Here is a 24772-nt window from a genome sequence, read left to right as displayed (position 1 = left end):
CACCCTTCCCTTTCCAGAGAGGGACAACAAGGCCCCTCTTCCAGTCAGTTGGGATGATGCCTGTGTTCCAGGCAGAGCACAGAACTGCAGGCAATGACACGAGTGCAGCATTTACACCAGCCTTGAGAAGTTCAGCATGGATGCCACAGATCCCTGGAGCTTTACGCTATTTCAACTGGTTCACCGCAGCCCGTGTTTCCACAAACGAAGGTGCACCACAGTTGATTGGAGGGTCAACAACAGGGATTGTAACACCCCTGACGTCCAACTCGACAGCTGGTGGATCAGCCTGGTACAACCGCTCAAAGTAACCAGCCCAGCGGGCCTATACTTTGGACTGCTCTGTCAAGAGCCTACCACCCTCTGCTCTAACTGCAGTACACCGAGGGATGGGCTTCGATGAATGCAATGCGCGAATTCCCCTGTAAGCAGGACGAGAATCACTTGACTACAGGTGATGCTCTACCCCCTCACAGATTCCTCGCACATAGGCCTCCTTGTCTACCCTCAGTGCACGTACAGTTTTACGCCTCAGCTCCCTGAACAGCTCAGCTCTGCCATTCAGCCTAGCCCTCTGACTCTGGTCAATGGTATCCAGTCTCCCTTGAGAGACAAAATTCTTCTTTGCCCTCCGGTGAGTTCCAAGACATCCACCGACCACTTCAAGGACGGTGGTCTTGAAAGCACTCCAAAACTCTTCAGGACCTCCAAAAGCACGCAGACTCCCCAAATCTCCACTCGGCTTGTTCGCAAACTTCTCAGCTACCCTCTCATCCTTGAGCTTGCCAACATCCAGCCTAGGCTGGGATGGTACCATTCTCCTGGATTTAAGGTGCAGCTTTAGAGTTGCTACAACAAGCCGGTGGCCAGTATTGAGGAACTGAGCACTCCGGTCGACGCTACAGTTCTGGATCATCCTCCAGCGACCATAAACGAGGACATGGTCAATCTCCTTTGCCATACCACCAGCGTTGGAATACCAAGTCCAGTGATGAGCCTGTGGGCGCTGAAACCATGAACCGGCCCCCCCAAAGTCCATGACTTCTTGCAAAGTCAAGGAACTTGGTGCTATTCTGGTTCATAGTTCCTGACCCATGGGGACCAACACACACCTCATAACCGTCCCTATCAGTTCCAGTCGATGCATTGAAATCCCCCAAGACTAGAAGTGTATCTCGTCTGGGGCACTGATCAACCACAGACTTGAGCGTGGCATAGAATGTGTCCTTCACGGTAAGATCACTCGCCTCAGTCGGAGCATAAACAGAGACCAGGGAAATGACACCTCAGGAGTGACGAATCCTTAATCTCATAATACCCTCGTTGACCGGTGTTACCTCAATTATCTTTGGAGTTAGCTTCTTGGACACAGCTACAGCAACTTCTTGGGAATGGTAACTATCAGAGCGACCAGACCTATAGTAGGTGTTACCACCCACATGAATTCGCCGCAATCCGGTCTCCGAACCTCAGAGAGAGCTGCAATACCGATGTCCAAACGCTTGAGCTCAGATGATAACAGAGACAGGTGATCATCCTGTCTTAGGGATAGGACATTCCAGGCACCCACCCGAAGGGACCGCCTCAGGTTAACCCATGGAGACTGCCATCTGGTGGACGACACCTCAGCACCACTCTGACACACTTTTCCGCAATCTGACCTGGGGATGTTACCCCATGGTTTCCCTCCTATCATCAAAGATTGGGGGGTCCCAAAGTCTTTGCCCCAATCCCATCATCCGGTGAGCTGCCCTGCGAAGGGAAGCCGCACAGGAGGTACTCCCCACGGATTGGGTTTTCAGATTTCTTTGCGTTTTTGTGTTTTGCAGAATGAAGGGTTTTATGGTGGCCGGAGTGCAAATCCTGCCACCAACCTCCTGATGAGAAGTAACCCAACTGCAGGAGGACGTCCGCAGACACAGTTGGGCACTAGATATGGATGGCCGTTGACTCACAAGGAGCTCCTTCAACCTTTGACAGGTTTTGTTTTTAATCCTGCTGGGTGTCCATGTCCAAACACCCTCCTCACCAGAAAACCTGGTGGGGGAGACGGTTTAGTCGCCGACAACCCGACCATGGAACAGGTTAGTACAGGTTTACATGATACCTGTAGCAAGTCACAGATCTAATCTGGCCTGACCTGACTGACGCTTTGGTGGAGTTTCTAAAATCCTCCATTTTCATCCCATTGACTTGAAATTTGAACAGGATTTGCATATCAGGTCACTGAATTCAATGCACAAGTATTTTTGAGGTTGGCATTGGCAAAAAAGTTCACATCGGCCAAATTTCTAAAATTGTCAATTTTCATCTGATTGACTTGAAATTTATGCTTGGTGTTTGCTTAATGGTTCAGGTGGCGGGCTTGGGATCCTAGGATCCTGAGTTAAAATCCCACTCAGCTGTTGAATTAATACCAGGTGGGGTTAACTCGACCTGTCATCCTTCCGAGGTCGGAAAAATGAGTGCCAGCATGCTGGTATCCTGTGTCGGAGTGGCGACCCGTCCAGGATTGTGCCCAATAGTCAAGGAGACTGCTTCGGCAGCACCAACGCTCTGCACAGAGTATTGTCCCAATGGATGGAATGGATGGACTTGAAATTTGAAGAGGATTTGTGTATTTGGTCATTGAATTCAACCACTAATTATTTTTTAAGGTCAAATTTGTTTCATGGATTTCGCAAATAATCGTGCTATGTATGACATCTTTCTTGTTTGTTTGGTTGTCCGTCCTCTCGCCTGCAGCCCAAACCACTCAGCTGATCGTTCTGAAACTTTCGCAGATTGTAGGCACTGTCCCTGCGATGGCCCGTGACAAAGGTTCATAAAAAAAAATCAGTCGACGCGTTTTGACATGACGTTGCAAAAACATAAAACACCTTATGGGTGATAACTCCAGGACCGAAAGTTGTATTGACTTCCAGTTGATGCCAAAAATGTTCCTCGTTCAATTTCCAGCAACTTTCTAATTTGAACTTGTGACCTAAACCGAACAGATTTCCTAAGCGTATGGACTTGATAGTTTGCCTGTCAACGTCATAACGTTGAAAACACATTATCTCGGCAACTAAGGGTTTCTGGAGCAAAAATGACGACATTTTCGACCCTCGAGATTGGTTTGGTACTGTGAAGAGATGATTTTATGTCCCCTTGCTATTATCTGTTTGTCACACGATTTTTGTAGGGAACAGAGACATCAGGAGATCTGTGGAAGGGAGAGGGATGGAGCGGGGAACACGGGGTATACAAGATGGACATTACAGGGACTTTCAGGAAGGAAAGCAGGGAATGTGAAGGAGGTGGGTTTGGGGTGGATTAACGGGGGTAGAAAAGATTGAGGATTTGGATGGGGGATGAAAAGAGGTGGTGGTGAACAGCTGTTTTGAAGGCCTGGAGGGAAGAATAATGGGGGAAGAACAGCAGGAAAAAGGGGAAACACAAATAGCAGGGTTGAGGGAGAAGGTAGACGGAGACAGACAAACAAAGTATGCAGGTAATGATGAGGGTTGGAGAATGCAAACGGTGGACAAGATGGATAAATAAGCAAAATTTTGGGAGGGGGGGGGGTGGTTTAACTGGTGGAGAAAATATCATGGTTTCGATGGGAGATGACCTGACGTGGTGGTGAACAGCTGTTTTGAAGACCGGGAGAGAATAATGGGATTGAAGAGAGTGTAAAAAGAGAGGACTAAATAAGTGGAGGTGAGCAGTGATGCTGGATTTAGGCAGTTTCACTAGGAGGGGGTTGCTGATGGACTCTGTGCATCCTGTAGATACTTGGTGGGGAGGTGGGGGGGGTGGACAGAGTACAGAGAGGGCAGAGGGTGCAAGACCAGAAATGAGGCGGAAGAAGACAGAAAGACCAGCGACCTGTCGGTGATGGCGTAGTGATAAGCCCATAGACTCATCTTCATCGTGAGAGATTCGAATGATCTTGAAAGCCTTGGTTTCCACGGTGTGAAGCTGAGCAAAATGTGAGGCAGGGGAGCCAGCCCAGAGGGGAGAGCAGTACTCCATACAGTTGTGGATGAAAGCCTTGTGGGTGGATAGGAGCTCAGGTGTGCCAAGGAAGGACTTTGCACGATGAAAGATGCCCATTCGGCTGGAGGCCAACTTTGAAATGTGGCTTGCCCAAGAGAGATCATGGCCGAGAGTAAGACCGAAGAGTTTGAGTGACTGAACCTCTTTGAAAGGGTTGTTGAAAGTAGATGGGGGAGGGGGGTTTGCGGAACGGTCTTTTTGGGGGGAGGGGGGAGAGAGAGAGAGAGAGAGAGAGAGAGAGAGAGAGAGAGAGAGAGAGAGAGAGAGAGAGAGAGAGAGAGACAGACAGACAGACAGACAGACAGACAGACAGACAGACAGACAGACAGACAGACAGACAGACAGACAGACAGACAGACAGACAGACAGACAGACAGACAGACAGACAGACAGACTTCTCAGGATTGAAAGACATGTTCCAAGTGTTTGACCAGATTGTGATTTTGTCAAGATCTGAGGAGAGGGAAGAGGCTGCTGTCTGTCTGTCAGAAGGTTGAGAGATGTCACGGCAGAGAGTGGAGTCATCAGCAAAGAGATATAAGGCTTTTCCAGAGAGTCAGTGAGATCACTGATGAAGATTAGGAATAATATGGGGACTAGAACATTACCTTGGGTTATTCGAGCCTTGACAGGGAGAGAAGAAAGGTTTCCATTGAGATGCACATGCTGGCTACGAGACTGGAGGAGGTCAGGAATCTAAGAGTGGAGTTGGCCTTGGATTCCACATCCAGACAGTTTGAAGAGCAAGGCAGGATGCCAGATTGTGTTGAAAGCTCAAGATATGTCCACAGAGACGGCCCTGACCTCATGACTGATGTTGAGGGCCTCCATCCATTGTTGCCTGGTGTTGGCTTAATGGTTAGGATGATGGGCATGGGATCCCAGGATCCTGAGTTCAAATCACACTCAGCTGTTGGATGAATACCAGGTGGGGGTTGACTCTGCCTGTCATCCTGCTGAGGTCGGCAAAATGAGTGTCAGATTGCTAATATCCTGTGTCGGAGTGGTGACCCATCCAGGATTGTGCCCAAGAGCCCAGGAGACTGCTTAGGCAGTCACCAACGCTCCGCACAGAGTATGGTCCCAATGGATGGATGGATCCATTGTTGGGAGAGTAGAAGCAGTATGTCCAAGGTAGAGTGACAAGGTCTGACTCTAAATTGATGATCTGAAACGAGGTTGTTGGAGAAAAGGAATGATTTTATGTCAACCGTGATGATGGATTTCAAGACCTTGCTGATGATTGGAAGTAAGCTAATTGGTCTGTAGTTTAGGTGGATCCATTTTTGCACCTCTTTTATGTAATGCTGTGACGTTGGCCGATTTCGAAGGGGATGGAAAATGGCCTACGGTAAATGACAGGCTGAAAAGGGCAGAGAGAGGAAGTGCAAGAGCAGCAGAGCAGATTTTTAGGACACGTGAGCTGATGCCATCCTGTCCAGTTGCAGCGTCAGAGTCGAGGGTTGCCACAAGCTTTTCTACCTTCTCAGGTTTAAAAGACACAGAATCCAGGAGCAGTTGGGTACAATTGAGACGGGCGGGGACAGAGAGAGGGGTTCGGGATTCAAGATTTTGAAGCAAACACAGAATTGAGGCATTCGGCCTCCTCATGAGCAGAGTCAGCTGCGGTGCCATTTGAAGTGAGGGAAGGGATGGAAGGGGAGAATGCTCTGGAGACAGACTTGACAAGGCACCACCAGGTTTTAGAGGAGGGAGACAAGTTTGAAAGTTCATTCTTGAGGTTGGACAGATGTTGTTTTCTGGCTCTCCTGAGGGTAGACACACACTTGTTGTGGGCTTGGGGAATGATCTGAAGTTGCCTTCGGTTGGATTTGCCTTCCAGGAGGAGGATGCAAGTTGTTTTATGGCAACTCCGTCAGCACAGGATTCAGAGTACCAAAAGCGGGAGGATGGGTAAGTTAACTGAAGACGAGAGGGGATGAATCTGTGCATAAGAGAGAATAGGTTTGTGAATAAGAATTCCCAGGCTGAATCAATATCAGAGGCCTTCAATATAGGAGACCAGTCCTGAAGTGTGATGGCTGCTGGTAGTCCGTAACAGTTTGCCTGAGTGAGCTGCCAGACTCGCCAGCACTGAGGATGCCCACTGAGAATATTCAGAGAGATGTTGACCTTCACGAGCACATGATCAGATCAGCCAATTGTGGCAGGGGATGAACAAGATGCATTGGCAGGGAAGTTGGTCATCACCAAATCCAGAAGGGAAGCTTTTCCATTGGGAAAATTTACGGATTGAGTCAGTTCCATGGAGTCAAAGAAGTCTTTTGCAGAAGTACCATCATTGGTGAGAGATACTAACACCCAGCCAATTAGAACCCTAACACCCTTTAATACCCCTATGACCCTCTTGACCCCAAAGACTCTTTTAGCCAATTTTGACCCTTCAGACCCCTAATAGCCTTTAAGACCCCTAAAACCTTTGAAGACCCTCAAGACTTTTTAATCCCTTCATACCCCTAACACTCTTTAAGATCCTTAAGACCTCTAAGACCCTTTCAAACCCTAAGACCCTCAAGACCCTTAAGACCCCCTAAGACACTTTAGAACCCCGCTACGCTCTTTAGAATCCCTGGACCTCTTAGACCCTTTAGAACCCCGAAGAGGTTAGACTCCTTTCTACCCTTTAGACCTTCACACCTTTCAGACCTTTTAATACCATGTAGACCCCTTTGACCTTTAGACCCTTTTTATATGTTTTAAGGACCCTGTACACCACATCAGACAATTCCAACCATTTAGACTGACCTTAAGTTACACCCTAGAGACCGTACTGGCACCTTTTCCCTCTGTTCTTGCTCTGGTTCTAATTACCTCTGCCACCGAAGGTGGAGAGAGGTTAAGTTTTCATCCCTGTTTGTCTGTTTGTCTGTTTGTCTAGAATTTAAGTGATTCTTCACCATTGAGAGATGGGGCCAAAAACAATATACAGCAACATATCCCAAAAGGTTGTGGACGGCTTCAGATGAAACTAGGTAGACAGGTCAGGTGTGTGACGAGGAGGAATTGGTTAGATTTTGGTGAAGATCCAAATCCGGATCTGGATCCAATAAACTATTTTAAAAACTATTTTTTATTAATTTATTTATACCAAGTCGAGGTTCGTGTAAGCGCTATTACACAGAAACATATAACAAGGCAGGAAGCAAGAGGGGTGGAGGAGGGAAGCACAAAATAGTGCGGAACAGAGACAATGGGATATCTGTGGAAGGGAGAGGGATGGCGCGGGGTACACGAGGTAACAAGATGGTACTACAGGGACTTTCAGGAAGGAAAACAGGGAATTTGAAGGAGATGGGTTTGGGGTGGATGAACGGGGGTAGTAAAGATCAAGATTTGGGATGGGATAAGATATGAGATAGTGGTGAACAGCTGTTTTGAACGCCTGGAGGGAGGAGGGCGGAGGAGCTCCTTGTGAGTCAACGTCCATCCATATCTAGTGCCCAACTGTGTCTATGGGTGTCCTATAATTGGGTTACTTTTTTTTTTTAGGAGGTTGGTGGCAGGATTTGCACTCTCGCCACTGTAAATCCCTACACTCCACAAAACACAAGAAAAATGCAAAGAAAATTAAAAACCCACTCTTTAGAAGTATCTCCTGTGCAGCTACCCTCTGCAGGGCAGCTCACCAGATGACAGGATTGGAGCAAAGCCTTTGAGACCCCCAATCTTTGATGATAGGAGGAAAAACTGGGGTAACCTTCAAGGGTCAGATTGCAGGAGTGTGTGCAGGGGTGGTGCTCAGGTGTCATCCACCAGACGGCGATCTTCTTGGGTTAACCTGAGGCGGTCCCATCGGGTGGGTGCCTAGAATGTCCTGTTCCTAAGAGAGGATGATCATCTGTCTCTGCTATCACCTGAGCTCAAGCCTTTGAACATTGCAGCACTCTCTGAGGTTCGGAGACCGGATTGCAGCGAGATCTTGGCGGGTGGTTACACCTATTATTGGTCTGGTCACTCTGATGGTTACCATACCCAAGGAGTTCTTGTAGCTGTGTCCAAGAAGCTGACTCCAATGAGAATTAGGTAACACCGGTCAACGAGCGTATTATGAGACGAAGGATTCGTCACTCCTTGGGTGTTGTTTATCTGGTCCCTGTATATGCTCCAATTGAGGCGAGTGATCTCACTATGAAGGACGCATTCTGTGCCACGCTGAAATATGTGGTTGATCAGTGCCTCAGGTGAGATACTCTTCTCGTCTTGGGGGATTTCAATGCATCGACTGGAATTGATGGGGATGGCTATGAGACATGTGTTGGTCCCCATGGGTCTAGAACTATGAACTAGAATAGCACTAAGTTCCTTGACTTTGCAAGAAGTCACAGATTTGGGTGGCTGGTTCATGGTTTCAGCACCCACAGGCTCATCGCTGGACTTGGTATTCCAACGCTGGCGGTGTGGCAAAGGAGATTGACCATGTGCTCATTGATGGTCACTGGAGGATGATCCAGAACTGCAGGATCTACCGGAGTGCTCAGTTCCTCAATACTGACCGGCTTGTTGTAGCAACTCTGAAGTTGCAGCTAAAATCCAGGAGAATGGCACCATCCTAGGCTGGATGTTGGCAAGCTCAAGGATGAGAAGGTAGCTGAGGAGTTTGTGAACATGCTGAGTGGAGATTTGGGGGGTCTGGGTGCTTTGGGGAATCCTGAAGAGTTGTGGAGCGCCTTCAAGTCCACCATCCTTGATGTTGCCGGTGGCTGTCATGGAACTCAATGTGGGGTGAAGACGAATTTTGTTTTTTTCTCAAGGGACACTGGATACCATTGACCGGAGTCACAGGGCCAGGCTGAATGTCAGAGCTGAGCTGTTCAGGGAGTTGAGGCGTAAAACTGTATGTGCGCTGAGGGTGGACAAGGAGGCCTATGTGTGGGGAATCTGTGAGGGGGTAGAGCATCACCTGTGGTAAAGTGATTTTCGTCCTGCTTACAAGGGAATTCACGCATTACGTTCCTCCAAGCCCATCCCTCAGTGTACTCCAGTTAGAGCAGAGTGTGGTGGGCTCTTGACAGAGGAGACCGAAGTGAAGGCCTGGGCCGGTTACTTTGAGCGGTTGTACCATGCTGATCCACCAGCTGTTGAGTTGGATGTCCGAGGTGTTACTGCGCCTATTGCTGACCGTCCAATCAACTGTGATCCACCTTCGTTTGTGGAAACACAGGCTGCGGTGAACCGTTTAAATGGAGTAAAGCTCGTGGGATCTGTGGTATCCACGCTGAACTTAAGGCTGGTGGAAATTCTGTACTCATGTTGTTGCATGTAAGACCCCTAAGACCATGTAAGACCATGTAAGATCAGTTCTGTGCTCTGCCTGGAACACAGGAATCACCCCAACTGACTGGAAGAGGGACCTTGTTGTCCCTCTCTGGAAAGGGAAGGGTGATCGCCAAGACTGCAACAACTACTACTGCTCTCAGTGCCAGACAAGGTCTTTGCTCGGATAAATCTTTATGGGGTTTGCCACCATCTGCTTGAGCACCAGCGTCCAGAGCAGTCAGGCTTTACACCAAAGAGGTCAACAATAGATGGTATCCTTGCCCTCCGGGTCCTCACCGAACACAGACAAGAGTTTCGGCAGGGGCTCACGGCCCCCCCCTCCCCCACCTTCCTTCGTGTACAGCCTTTTTCGCTGCTGGTTGCAGCATTGGTGAGGGGCACTGCAATGCCGCTGATGCATTACTAGTACACTAGTGCTTATTTTGCCAACCTCAGAAGGATGACAGGCTAAGTTAACCCCCTGGTGTTAATCCAGCAGACAACAGCGCTCAAACTCGGGACCCTAGCATCGCAAGCGACCACCCTAACCGCTAAGCCAATGCCAGGCTGGCAGGGGCTGCTTGCAGCCCATGTTAATCTCTGCAAAGTGTTCAATTCAGTGAATCGGGATGCCATGTGGAGGATTCTTGTTCTTCGTGGGGTGCCAACAAAACTGATCAATGTGATGTCTGAACTATACTCTGGTACTGTGAGTGCTGTGAGATGTGGTGGTACCATCTCTGACTTATTTCGTTGTTACTGGAGTTCGTCAGGGGTGTGTACTTGTTCCCACACTTTTCAGCACCTGTATGGACTGGATTCTGGGGAGGACGTCAGAGAGATCAAGCTGCGATGCATCGTTTGGGAATGTCAAGATCTCTGACCTTGATTTTGCAGATGATGCAGTCATCTTTGTGGAAACTGGATATCCTTTTGGGGGCCATTGAGGTGCTGAATGAGGAGTCGGAGCCACTGGGACTACAGGTTCGCTGGCTCAAAACTAAGATCCAGGCTTTCATTGACATCTTGGATGCTGCTATCTTGTCTGTATCTGTTTGTGGTGAGGATGTTGAAGTCAGGGAGAGATTCACTTACCTTGGCAGTGATATTCATGTCTCTGCTGGCTGTGAGTCAGAGGTCAACAGACATCTGCATCGGGCCTGGGGAGTCATGGATTCACTGTATCATGGGGTGTGGCGCTGCCGGTACCTGTGCGGGAGGACGAAAGTCCGAGTCTTCATGTCCTTGATGCTTCTAGTCTTGCTCTATGGATGTGAGACTTTAACTCTGATCAGGGATTTGAGATGCAGACTTAATTCCTTTGGTGCCAGGTCTCTTCGGAGAATCCTTGGCTATCGCTGGTCGGATTTTGTGTCCAACGAGCGGTTGCTGAGAGACTCAAATGAGATTTGTTACCTGTATAGTCCGTGAGCATCAGCTGCGGCTTTATGGACATGTGGCTCGTTTTCCTGATGCTGATACTGCTCACCTGATTCTCTCAGCGATGGAGCTCTGTGATTGGAGGAGGCCAATGGGTTGACCTTGTGCCTCATGGTTGCAGCAGGTTGATCAGCACCTCAAGGAGATGGGCATGGGCCAGGCATCTGCAGGTTGATCAGCATCTCAAGGAGATGGGCATGGGCCACGGCATCTGCCTGGGGGATGGTGAAACGGAGGCACCTGGAGTACCGACGTGAAGTGGATGCAGAGACGTGCTGCTGCAGCGCATGCTTCCATACCTGACCTGACCTGAGGGAGGAGTGGGATTGAAGAGTATGGGAGTTTGGTCCAGAGGTGGGGAAAAAGAGGAATGAAAGAGTGAAAGTGAGCAGCAATTCCTAATTTTGGCAGTTTCACGAGAAGGGGGTTTTTGGCGGACCTTGAGCACCCTGAGGAAATTTAAGGGAGACAGATCACAGACAGAGCAGTGGGGGGGGGGGGGCAAGGCTGATGAGGAGACAGGAGAAGACAGATTCTTCACCATTTAGAGATGGAGCCAAAATTATAAATAGCATGATATTTCAAAAGTTTGTGGACGAACTGTGACAAAACTAGGTGGATGAGTTGGTTAGGTGACAACAATAAGCCGATTAGATTTTGGTTTACGTCTGGATCCAGATCCGGCCGATCAATGGGATACAAAACCAAAACTGTTCAGCCTGACGGAGGTATGCCCTCTACCGAGTGTCATTCGAGTTTTCTCTTTGCTTCTGTCTCCCTCTCTGTTTTACCCCTGGCTTTGATCACCATTTTCCGCACTGCGCCCTGCACGCCTGCGAGATTGGTCCTCATGATTTTCATTCTGGCCATCAGTCCGGTGTTTCTTGCATCAATTTTTGTCAGCAGCTCCGTTCACATTTTGTCCGCCTTGGCCTGGCTTGCATTAATTTTGTTGCCTAGCTTAGCCACCAGCTTTGCTTGGCTCGCACTCATGTCCTGTCTCAGCCTGTCACCACAAACCCTCATTTCTGCTATAATCTGTGCCACGATAGCGATTATATCAGGGCTATCCGTCTGCGGCTGCAGTGACCGTGGCCTACTTCATGTGGGAGTTTCCGGATTACCAGGTGCCTTGGAAGACTCCACCGCACCCTCTCATGGTCTTTCCACCTCAATGTCAATTTGTGTTGCGATGGTGTCTTGCCAGCTTTGCCCCTCCTCGTTCTGCTCATCCTGGCTCAGCATTGTGGTGGTTGGTTATAAAAAAACAAAAATTCTAACATGCAGCTCTGCAATTTTGGTTTGAGGTGCAAGAATTTGCATCTGAGGTTCAAATCCCACTCCTGACACCAATTGTAACAGCCGCGGCCGGTTCCGGTTACCCAGCTCGAGTTCCGCAGATCATGTTAAAATGACCACAACCGTCAGCAAATTCCACAGCCCCGAGCAAGTTCCCGTACCCGTTTGTCACGTTACAATACTCGTTGGGACCGTGTAATTAACCAAGTGATGTGACCTTCCTAATCTGGCCAAGCAATTGCATGCTGTGAACACCCTGAGCTGGATTGAGATGGCTTATCTAACGACACTGAAATCACCAAATGAAAACAATTGAGATCATCTCAACAAGCAGAATCCAACCGTGAGACCTGGTTCATTTGTTTAACAATTAAATGGCATGGGAGAAGGATTACGTGAATCAACTAGAATGGCACTCGGTCGAGCGCGTACTTCCACCAGGCTGAACAGTTTACATTTTGTATCCCACTGATAAGCGAGATCTGGATCCGGACCTCCAAATCTAATCGGCTTGTCACCTGCCCAACTCATCCACCAAATTTCATCCGAATCCGTCTACAAATTTTTGAGATATCATGTTACATATCATTTTTGGCGCTATCTCACAATGGTGAAGAATCACTTGTGTAATTACAAAAAACTCTCATATCCGGATTTGGATCCTCACCAAGATCGAATTAATGAGTCCTCGTCATACACCCAACGTGTCCACCAAGTTTCGTTTGAATCCGTGCATAACTTTTTGAGATATCATGTATCGTTTTTGGCCTTATCTCTCAATGGTGAAGAATCACTTAAAAAAAATTATAGGATTCGGATCTTCACCAAAATCTCATCATTTCAACCTTGTATCACACCAAACTGGTATTCCAAATTTGCCGGAATCCATCCACAACTTTGAAATATCCTGCATACAGACAAACAGATAGACAGGGGTGAAAACATAACCTCCACCCACCTTAAGTGGCAGAGGTAATACCAAGCAGTATGCAATAAACAAATATAAATTAATCAGTAAATTGTAGACCCGTTATAACCCTGACTTACCGCCCTCAAATAAATCAAACGTTGCAGATTTCTTAACGGTTCTTATCTTACGGCCCATTCGTGCACTCAAGAAGAATACAGTGCAGGGAAACCAGGACAGTAGTGCACAAACGACAATGCCGAAAGGTTGCTTTAAACCCAGAGGCAAGCTGTGCAGGAGTCCTGGAGCAGTGTTCAACGTATCGGTCAATCTCACAAGTAAACATCTCTCTCTCTCTCTCTCTCTCTCTCTCTCTCTCTCTCTCTCTCTCTTTCTCTCTCTCTCTCTCTCTCTCTCTCTCTCTCTCTCTCTCTCTCTCTCTCTCTCTCTCGTGCAGCGGCAAACGAACAACTGCACGCGAGGTCACTACCGATCTGGCCTTGTGCTGGGCTAGGTATGCTTCTGTGGTGAGGCTAATGCCAGCTGTTTCGATGCAGATTCGCCACACTTGCACATTATTATGGCTTGAGCTGCAAAGCTCTCGTGTGCACTTTGTAAAGACATGTAAATGGAGGAAAAGAACATTAGAAACGCACAGCCAGAGGTTTGAATAGGGGAGGTCAAATCAGTTGGATAGGAAAAACAAACATCTCACTTTACATACGCAACACATATCTATTGCACAAATAATATTGATATGGTTCTGCGAACTGTCACTCCCCCAGCAATGGCAACCACCAAACAGCAGATCCCGAGGGAGATTATTTCTTATTGAGAGTTCCAGAGAGTCCTTTCCTTATGTTACAAAGGGGATATGCATTCTGTGGGATTAGTGAGGTTTTTCCCCACTTTCTCACCATTTTTCTATATTTTAATTTAACACCATATTCAAACGGCGAACCACCTCATTAGCATATGCCGCCAAAACCCCATTCAAATTGCGTGCCAGAACTCAACCACCATTCCACTTTCAACCATGCTGTCAGCACAAGACAACAATTACCTCCACACCAGAAAACCAACTACCTGGCATTGCCAAGTTTTCCTCACACGCCATCTACTTCAGCATCAACCATCGCTCTACCACTGTGGTGACATTCTAAAAACACCACTCCAACCACCATCTCAACCATTCGCCTTTGATAGATGACATCAACCACCATCGCGCGTGCTCGGGGTGCCGCTTTGCCCCCGCTCGGAGCACCACGATGAACCAAGCTTGCTGCCGTCTAGCGCAAGTTTGCGCTGGCATTTCTGTTCCTCCCTGTTGGTGGCAACCATCGCGTTGCCCTGGGAACCATCCGCGACCCTGCATGTTTATTCGGGAGATCGTCCCCGTGGCTTATTTCAAAGACGAATGGAGCCATTTCCGGTCCGACGGCTTTGCAGAGCGGGTGACCTTAACACACAGGCTAAGTCTGGGCCACTGAACACAGCGCGCTCGGAACATGGGGAGCAGACAATGGTTGCCATGCGGCACGGTTACGTCTGCCTGGGGACACTGGGCTCCGCCCCGCTCGGAGCATATAAAAGAGTGTTCCAGGAGGATTCAAACAGTTATTTCAGACATTTCAGAGAAGGTTTCATGAGGTTCATTCAGGAGATATTTCAGAGGTTTTCTTTGAAGTTCTTTTCGGCCTGATTATGGGTGCACTTTCTGATGGTGGGTTCAAGGTGAAGCGCCACGGGACGAAGTGGAACAATAACCCGGCCAAACACCGACACCCTTTTATCCCAGTCCCCTCTCCCTTACCTTTCCTCAGCATAGGAAAGCGTCGGGCTCGCTCGCCCGTGCTGCATGAGCGTGGAGGAAGCCAAAGCCTCAAACTTTCTCTTATCTCTAAATCTACCCTTCTGTAGAGTGATTCTGATAGTGCCTATTTTGTTAGCATAATTAACATTGTTTGTTAGTATTAGTATCGGGTTATCTCTGCACTGTCTTCTTTTGCTTACTGTATATCTTTTGCCGCAACTCAACAATTTTGCATGTCCCTGCTGTACGAATGGCTGTTCATAAACCCCTGTTTTAAATGTACCACATGCTTTTCCTTGTCCTTTCTTTAAATAAATGTCTTTTGTTATTGAAAGTCAAGTAGTTCGTCACGTCTTTTCCTTCATTGGTTCGACACAGTGTACAAGTATAGTTAGACGGGAAGTTGTACCCCATTTGATTTGCTCTCTTAGCCGGTGCTGCACCCATTTGTTCCACTTGGCAGAAGTTCACCAGGTGTGGTGCCGAGGGTGTGGCCTCTAGTTAGGTTGTCGTGCCAATATAAAGGTATTGCAGAAACATTGAAGCATAATCCTGCTAGGCCAGTAGTCCAAGTCAAGCAGCTATGGCTGTGGAAGAACTACAGCCCTTTGGACCGTGGAGTTGTCTGTGGTCAACGGCCTCAGGGCTGGGTGTTCAGGAGAAACTCGAGTGCTTCCCCTCGTGGAGAACCACAAACTCTGGGCCATAACAGTACGTTACGATTATCTAAACAATACTAAGAAATAACCATCGTTGTACTAAAAAGCTTTATTAACGCCTCAAGACCATTTCCACAACACAAGCACTCCAACAGCATGGATTACTCGGCACTGCTTAACAACATGGCGGTAAGCAATGCGATCGTGGTGCCCGAGCAAATGCTCTCCGTGTCCGAGCCATCGTTTTTGGTTTTATCTATCCTCTTCTGACAACTTTCCCAAACTAATTTATTGTGTCCGCAGCGACTACAGAGTACAAGGAGGAGGGAAAGAAAGAGAAATAAATGGGAAGTCAGTAGGAGGAACCCTCTTCCAAGCTTATCTATGGACCCTATGCTGTGAGTTTTGGGGAGGGAGGGGGGTTAAAAAAATTTTGTCGGGGTGTTAATTTCGCTCTAAATTCGTTTTCTCTGCAACCGCTTGAGCGATTGACATGAAACTTTCAACTTAGGAGTTCCTACCAATGGATAATTTTTTTAAACAAAGTTACATGATGGCAGGAGGGGAAACGTGGCTGGTGTTCCAAAAAGTCTGTTTTCTGCAGGCATGGGTTGCAAGGTGTTTCACATATCAGCAATAAACTGCCTCGACCTCGTTTCACTCAACCTTAGACAAATTAAAAGTTCAAATGCAAACCTTTAAAAAAAAACTGCAAAGTAGGTCATTCCAGGCCATCATTCCAGGTGTCGGTTCATGGAGGTAAGCAACTGTGGGAATCGAACCAACACTTTCAACAAAGAAAGAAAGAAGCAAGTCCTTTACACCAAAACAATCAGCTCGTTCAAATTCTCTGCCACTGGACTAATTGATGGAACCCCCATCTGCATTCAAATTGGGTTTTTCGATCTGCACAAATGTTTAAATCCGGACATTATCCATGACCCGGTGTCTCCACGTCGGTTGGAAAGAGGATCGTTTCATGTCCATAATAAATCGGTATCATGTCATAAATAAATCGTGTCCATAAAACATTTCCCATTGAATCCGCACATGTCGATCACGTTTCATCTTATCTGTATTGTATGCTCCATATTTCACGCAGTTGATGATGATGAACATTTTCTCGCAGATCAATTTGTGAAATCTCCTTTACAGCCGACGACTACTTCTTTATACGTCCGCTGATAAAGTCGCCGGAGGCGTTATGTTTACGGGTGGCCGTACGTACATGCGTCCGTCCGCACGAATTTTTTTTCCCGTTTTCTCTGTAACCGCTTAACCGATTGACACGAAATTTTCACCATCGGTGCGACTACTCATGTAAAATGTTTCAATGATAGTCATCATGTCATAAGTCACGCGGTGTGGCAGCCATGTTGAAAAATATACCCATCAAAGATGGGGAATCCCCCACCATTGAAACATTTTTTTCAAGATGGCCGCCCCAGTCGGCCATCTTGGATTCGGCCACGCCCAAAATCAATAGGGTTCTTCCTTTTCAGGTGGTACATGTGTAACCCAAATTTCAAATCGATATGGCGAACAGTTTATGAGTTATCGCACTCACAGCTATAAATGTTGACGCTCAGCCAGCCAGCCGGACGGACGGACGGACGGACGACCCGGGTGACAACAATATCCCCCTTCCGCCACGTGGCGGGGGATAAAAAAGGAAAAACTTTGGACCTCTGTATCACTTGGCACGTGTGATGTACTCCCCATGGGAAACAAGTGTGATTTTTTTTCAAAATTTTTTTGAAGAGAGAGTGAGAGATGGAGAAAGAGATGGAGGAAGAAATGGAGAAAGAGTGAGAGATGAAGAAAGAGAAAGAGTGAGAGAGTTAGAGAAAGAGAAAGAGAAAGAGTGAGAAAGATGGAGAGTGGGAGAGTGAGAGTGAGAGATGGAGAAAGAGATGGAGGAAGAAATGGAGAAAGAGTGAGAGTGAGAGTGAGAGATGAAGAAAGAGAAAGAGTGAGAGATGAAGAAAGAGAAAGAGTGAGAGAGTGAGAGTGAGAGATGAAGAAAGAGAAAGAGTGAGAGAGTTAGAGAAAGAGAAAGAGAAAGAGTGAGAAAGAGATGGAGAGTGGGAGAGTGAGAGTGAGAGATGGAGAAACTTTTGACTTTCCTGTCCTTTTATTACAAAAGTATAAAAAAAAAACATTTTATAAAGGAGAAACATTTTTCATCAGGACACAAAGGTTACATTTTCAAAAATACAAGGTTACATAATGTGTAAACAAAAGTGATCAGTCTGTTATCAAAAGACCATTTTGAACAGTACAATGTGCATCATTTAAAGCCCACACACTTTTAAAAACGCACATTTTGTTTATGGATGTGTAGAAAGAAAATTTCATTTTAATACGGCCAAAAACAAGTCCGTTAAACAAAGCCAGAAGGTTATCAGCTCACCCTGAAATATTTTCAATTTTCGTTTTCCTTGTGCAATATATTGACTTCTTTGCTGTGACGATGAGAAAATTGGCCAAAATCACTTCCAGTGGATGTGTTTTGGTGTCGAAGCCAAAAATAAAAACTTTTAAAGTGAAGTTCAGAGAAAGCTTGGAGCACAATTCACAAAGCAAACCAAACAAAGGGATCGAGCGTGCACGTTCAAAATAAGCATGTGACAAGGTCTCGAGAGTTCCACAGCAGGGACATTGGTCGGGTAGAAAAAACATGCAGGAGTTTGTTGGTAGGTAATACCCAATGTGCCAACCTCCAAGACAGGTCGGCAGTTTTCTTTGAGAGAGAGACAGACAGAGACAGAGAGAGAGAGAGAGAGAGAGAGAGAGAGAGAGAGAGAGAGAGAGAGAGAGAGAGAGAGAGAGAGAGAGAGAGAGTGAGAGGGAGTGAGAGAGAGTGAGAGAGAGTGAGAGACAGTGAGAGAGAGTGAGAGAGAGAGAGAGAGACAGAGAGAGAGAGAGAGAGACAGAGAGACAGAGGAGAGACAGAGAGACAGAGAGACAGAGAGACAGAGAGACAGAGAGACACAGAGACAGAGAGAGAGAGAGAGAGAGACAGAGAGAGACAGAGAGAGAGACAGAGACAGAGACAGAGAGAGAGAGAGAGAGACAGAGAGAGAGAGAGAGAGAGAGAGAGAGAGAGAGAGAGAGAGAGAGAGAGAGAGAGAGAGAGAGAGAGAGAGAGAGAGAGAGAGAGAGAGAGAGAGAGATAAGGGGGGTGGAAAACATCACGCTTTCGATGATCTGAGATGGTGGTGGACAGTTGCGGTGAAGACCTGGAGGGAAGAATAAGGTTTAAGAGAATGTGGAAGTTGTTTTCAGAGGTGGGAAAATAAACAAGCCGTGATTGTGGATTTTTGGGAGTTTGATCGTAGACCGTGTGAACCCTGCAAAAACCTGGGAGGGACAAAGCACGGAAAGAGCAGAGGGTGCAAGACCAGAAAAGAGGTGTTCGAAGACAGAGAGACCACCGACCTGTCTGCGATGGCGTCGTGATGGACCCATAGACTCAGCTTCAGCGCGGGAGATTCCAATGATCTTGAAAAGCCTAGTTTCCATGGCGTCAAGCTGAGCAAGATGTGAGGCGGGGGAGCCAGCCCAGAGGGGAGAGCAGTACTCCATCGAGTTGCGGATGAAGGCTTTGTCAGTGGATGAGGGTTCAGGTGTGCTAAGGAAGGACTTTGTACGACGGAGGATGTCCGGTCGGTGACTAGCTTTGGAGCCAAACTTAGAAATGTATTTTTCCCAAGGGGGAGACCCAAAAGTTTGAATGACTGAACTTCCTCAAGAGGATTGCAGAGAGAGAGTAGATAGGTGTGGGAGGGTTTTCCCTGACTGACCGACCTTTCCACTGCTCATAACGGCCCTCATTGTTCTCACCTTCTCGAAGGGTCGGCGAGGAACGTTTTTGACCCGAGTCTTTCACGAAGCGGCTGGTCAGGCCTGAAGTTTGATTGAAGATGATTGCGGAGGGAATTTGTAAAAAAAAATTTCATTGTGCGGGATAGCTCAACTGCACTTAACAAAAGACACCATGGGATCTTTAACGTCCACCAACTAATAGCTAGCAGACGGGACACCTGTCTTAATACGTCCGTCTGTCCGAGGCGATGGTACACTTTGCATAGCAAAGCAAAACAGCAATCCGATTACCTTCGAGTCGCCACTCAGGAATCGAACCCAGGACTCAGTCAAAGCGAAGAATGCACGACCTCTCCGCCGGACCCCCTTCCAGCTGATTCTCTACTTTATAGGTGTAATCTCGGGGAACAGAAACATTTTTGGGGATAATTAACGGTTTCCTATGGTTCTGGATATGACCGGTCTTCGTAGCCAACCTATTGTTCTTTACAACAAGGAATTTATTAATTTATTAATTTATTTATTTTGAAAGAAGCATTTCATGAATTCCTGGCAGGTTTCACTTGCAATTTAGATTCCCTAAAAAGCTACAGTTCATGGAGTAGCGGCGGTTGTACGTTGCACAAACTGAACATCATCCCTTAAGTTCTTGACCCGGTTACCTGGCGTATACACTCCACTTCAGCATGACTTCGGTCACCTGGCGTATTACATGAATAATAATCACATCAAGTTGACATATTACTAATTGCATACTAAGCCTTGCCAGGGAATTTCCCATTCGTTATTGACCACCGAAAGGTGTCCCGTATTGAGCTTGCACCTTGACTGTCATCGTCACAAATAAACGGCGACAACACACAATCACCAACGTCATAGTGAAGCCACTTCGTCAATACACGAGTAAGAAAAATAAACGGTTTTCTCAAACGTTCACCCTCTTTCCGCTCTACATTCTGGCTCTGCCCATCCCTCCCGTCAAAGCAGCTACATAAAAAGGGCTGGCTGCAGAGACCCGAACATACGAGGATCTCCACGGGCCACGACTACCGGGGAAACACTCGACAAGGAACGTACCACTGACGACCGGAGAACCCCTTTCTGGAGCAAGTGCAAAGCGTCAAGTGCGCCAGGTATGTCTGTGTGTTCATAATTTGGGGGGGGGAGGGGGGGCACAGGTGGATAAAAATGTGTGCCAAAGCATTGCATCGTTGTCTGTTGTGAATATCGATTCGAAGTAGACGGAGTAGTGGATGTAAAAACTTTTTTCCAAATATTGCAAACAGGTAGCGAGGTACACCGGTAAATCGGAATCCGCCAGGTTTTGCAACTTGTGCCCAATTAACCTTGCGAGTCCGGTACAGGGTGGTGCACAAGTTGCGCGCTTGTACCTTTCGAGTGGTCCACCTGACTCGAAACTGCAGGATTGCTGCTTCGCAGGTAGGGAGGGTATTTACCGTTGCACCATCCAGAAGGTACGCCGTACCCGTCGCGGTGTACGTTAAGCCTCCTCTACCGGCGTTAGTTGGTGGATGTTAAATATCCCACGGTCTCCATCGTAATGAGTGAGCGAGTTATCACCGGCACACTGAACGAATTGCAATACCTGCGAAGGACGTCGGTCCTAGGGCCATCCAGTTCGTGAAAGGCTTGGACCAAAAGCTTTCTCCGACCGACTCCGCACTGTGCTGTGTGCGATTAATTGGAGCCATGAAAGTAGTAGTAGTAGTAGTAGTAGTAGTAGTAGTAGTAGTAGTAGTAGTAGTAGTAGTAGTCCAAAATCACCTTGGCTAGGCAAACAGTGACTCGGGCAAAAAAAAGTCATGTGCACGTACAAGTCAGGTAATCCGAATGTAGGAAGCAGGAGATACATTTCCACATTGAAATAAATATTAAACTTGCATCGAATGTGTGATGATAATTACCTCCTCTACTGAAGATGGAGGAGGTGATGTTTTCACCCCCTCTCTGTCTGTCTGTCTGTCTGTTTGTGTACAGGATATCTCAAAAAGTTTTGAACGGATCCGGATGAAATTTTGTGGACAGGTTGTGTGTGCGACAAGGACGAACTGATTCGATTTTGATCCGGATCCGACTACTAGAATATTTTTTAAGTGACTGGTCACCGTTGAGAGATAGCGGTCAAAAAACGATATATAGCACGATATGTCAACAAGTTGTGGACGGATTCGGACGAAACTCGGTGGACACGTTGGGTGTGTGACAAGGAACTAATGGATTCAATTTTGGTGAAGATCCGAATCCGGATCTGATAATTGCTTAATTTTCTAAGTGATTCGTCACCATTGAGAGGTTGGCCTTAAACCGATGTATGGCATGATATCTCAAAAATGTATTGGGTCTGACTTGTTCTCGTGGATCAGGCATTGTGGGGTAGAGGTATGCGCTCTACCGCGTAACCTTCTAGTTACAATTGCATTTGTCCATTCAGACACACAGGTAGGTAGGTATAGGTATCCGAAGTAGAAATTCCTTGTCTTATAATGCATTTTTAAAACAACATATTGCATATTTAAGAGCAATCTATTTATTATGTACGCAGAATTCCTCACTCGCCCTGCCCCCCCCCTTACCACTACACTCCAATAACCTTTCTTTTTATCTCTCCTCTCCTCCTCCTTTTCACAATTTTATTTTTCAACATTCTATCCCTCTAACCTCAATGGAGTCCATCATGAATAGATGCCACCCCAACAAGTTGGTGCATAAAATTGATCCTGAATTAACCTCATATTATTAAATTAATTTGAACCTTTCTAAATTGCTGGGAGGTTTTTTTTTGTGCACGTGGTCGAGGTTCATGGCATTTCACACTTCTTTTTTTTCTCTTGGTAGTTTCCCATTATATTGATTGACTAACCTTGTTGCTTCCCGGTCCACAGGTTACACTGAAATGACGACCCTTTTGCTGTCTTCCTCTCTCGCTTTCTTCATCCTCGTCTCTCCGATTTTTGCTCGACCTCCAGCATCCGTGGGTTTGACCTCTGAGCTCGCCATGACCTCTTCACGGGAAGCTAGTGGAGCTGGTGACCTTGAAAAGGAGTTGCTGGCCACCATGTTGTTTCACCCAAGTTACCGCAGGAGCCATTTTGTGAGGTGTGTTTCATGTACCTTTCGGTTTCTCCGTTTCTCTCTATCCATGGCGATGATGATATTTGCCCGTTTTCAATCTTGATTGCGAGATAGAGGAAGACTCCAATGTGAGGCGTATTCGCTAGCATGTCGAAGGGTTGAAGAATAACATTTGTAAAGAGAGATGCATTGTCCATGGTCCATGGAACGTTTGTTGAGTGAGTAAAGGGAGATGCATTGTCCATGGTCCATGGAACGTTTGTTGAGTGAGTAAAGGGAGATGAATTGTCCATGGTCCATGGAACGTTTGTTGAGTGAGTAAAGGGGGATGAATTGTCCATGGTCCATGGAACGTTTGTTGAGTGAGTAAAGGGAGATGCATTGTCCATGGTCCATGGAACGTTTGTTGAGTGAGTAAAGGGAGATGCATTGTCCATGTTCCATGGAACGTTTGTTGAGTGAGTAAAGGGAGATGCATTGTCCATGGTCCATGGAACGTTTGTTGAGTGAGTAAAGGGGGATGAATTGTCCATGGTCCATGGAACGTTTGTTGAGTGAGTAAAGGGAGATGAATTGTCCATGTTCCATGGAACGTTTGTTGAGTGAGTAAAGGGAGATGCATTGTCCATGGTCCATGGAACGTTTGTTGAGTGAGTAAAGGGAGATGCATTGTCCATGGTCCATGGAACGTTTGTTGAGTGAGTAAAGGGAGATGCATTGTCCATGTTCCATGGAACGTTTGTTGAGTGAATAAAGGGAGATGAATTGTCCATGGTCCATGGAACGTTTGTTGAGTGAGTAAAGGGAGATGCATTGTCCATGGTCCATGGAACGTTTGTTGAGTGAGTAAAGGGAGATGCATTGTCCATGTTCCATGAACGTTTGTTGAGTGAGTAAAGGGAGATGCATTGTCCATGTTCCATGGAACGTTTGTTGAGTGAGTAAAGGGAGATGCATTGTCCATGGTCCATGGAACGTTTGTTGAGTGAGTAAAGGGAGATGAATTGTCCATGGTCCACGGGTGCTGACCCGGTGCCTGATCTCATCACCCAGGAGGCGTGCTGTTGCGGAGCCACATCTCCTGCGCGCTCGTACCCGAGCAATGCATGATCATGCGAGGAGGCTCTGGCTGCAAGAGATGATGCGGAAAATCCACACCGGATCTCGGTTTCCCGTCTTCACGACTCCCAGCTCTTAACCTTTTATATGTTTTTTTAATCACCCCATCTCTGACTGATACCCATCCCTTTGGTCCAATCTCTCCCAGATTTCCCAAACTCAACATTTCCTGCGATATATACATACACACACAGTCGAGGCTCATGGAAGAGAATGAAGGAAGGGGGTGACAAACAACTTGGAGGGGCGTTAAGTGGGATAATTATATGAACATTGGACTTGTATTGAAAGGAGGAGGTTGGTGCAGCCACGGGGAGGAACAGAAGTCTACATGAGATGGTGTTCTGTAACCCCAAAGCACTGGACGTGGGGAGAAGAGAGAGTGTTGTTGGACAGACACAGCGAGGTGATTCCATGAGTGTGATCATAAAAATGAACGGGTGGTGGAGGGAGGGGGACAAAGAGATGCAGGACTTTGGAAGGTTGACCAGGAGGGGATTGTTGGATGGGATGCGTTCCTTCTGGAAAATTTGGGCACGGGAAGAGGACCGCAGCAAAGGGCAGAGTGAGGAGCGATAGAATGACGACTGGTCCACTCTGAATGACATCTACCAACTTGGGTTATTTTGGGGGGTTTTTTGGTCCCTTGTATGGTGGCACGTTTTTCATGTACCACTGCAGACACGTCGCTGGAAGACGTATGCACTCTTGAGTTATGCACTTCACTCCGTTCCGAACAGAGTTCTGCACTGCTAAAGTTTACTTATCACACGGAGTACTATTATTTATTGTATTATTTATTTAAATATTTAATGCTTTCTGGGTTGTTATTTTTTTTTCCTTATTATTTATTTGCTGTCCTTTAAAACGGCCAACCACTTGGCCTGCTGGCCAGTATGATGTAACGGTCGAAGTACCATGATGGTGAGAAGAGAAGATTTTCATCTGGGTTCAATACTCAGGAAGAAAGTTGTTACAAGGTGAATTGTTGTCTGAATTATTTATTACTGATTCTATTATTTCTATTTGTGGAATGAGTGAAATAAAAGTTCAAAACTCTGAGAACTCCCGTTGCGTCAATCGGTCTGGATGAAGACTTTTTGACCTCCATCCATGGTCTTCAAACTGAAAATTTAGCCGAGCGGTTCTCAAACTCACCTGAACTGTTTACATTTCAGTGAACAGCTGAAAATGAGAGCACTCCGAGAAAAGTCCAAGGAAACTTGGAAGAAAAGGCAATTTGGCCCACCGTTCTTGTGCCGTATTCACCTGCAAGCACTCCGATAAAATGCAGAC

The 24772-nt window shown here is 46.9% G+C and overlaps 1 protein-coding gene across 1 annotated transcript; it reads left to right on the top strand.

The window, feature by feature from the left end:
* Positions 1 to 20166: 20166 nt before the first annotated feature.
* Positions 20167 to 24531, top strand: LOC147013428 (uncharacterized). Its single transcript, XM_085853489.1, has 3 exons — positions 20167 to 20397; positions 22168 to 22381; positions 23411 to 24531. The coding sequence occupies exons 2-3, from the start codon at positions 22179 to 22181 to the stop codon at positions 23553 to 23555; spliced, it is 348 nt and encodes a 115-aa protein (XP_085709615.1). The 5' UTR covers positions 20167 to 20397; positions 22168 to 22178; the 3' UTR covers positions 23556 to 24531.
* Positions 24532 to 24772: the final 241 nt, after the last annotated feature.

Source organism: Eptatretus burgeri, chromosome 14 (assembly GCF_056783735.1).
Source record: "Eptatretus burgeri isolate ZD-2024b chromosome 14, Ebu_testis_v1, whole genome shotgun sequence".
NCBI lineage: Eukaryota > Metazoa > Chordata > Myxini > Myxiniformes > Myxinidae > Eptatretus > Eptatretus burgeri.
This window is presented reverse-complemented; position numbering and strand designations above follow the sequence as displayed.

Coding starts and splice junctions, on each gene's coding strand:
- LOC147013428 (XM_085853489.1), top strand. CDS start 22,179: ATGACGACCCTTTTGCTGTCTTCCTCTCTCGCTTTCTTCATCCTCGTC. Junction 22,382..23,410: donor CGCAGGAGCCATTTTGTGAG/GTGTGTTTCATG, acceptor CTCATCACCCAG/GAGGCGTGCTGTTGCGGAGC.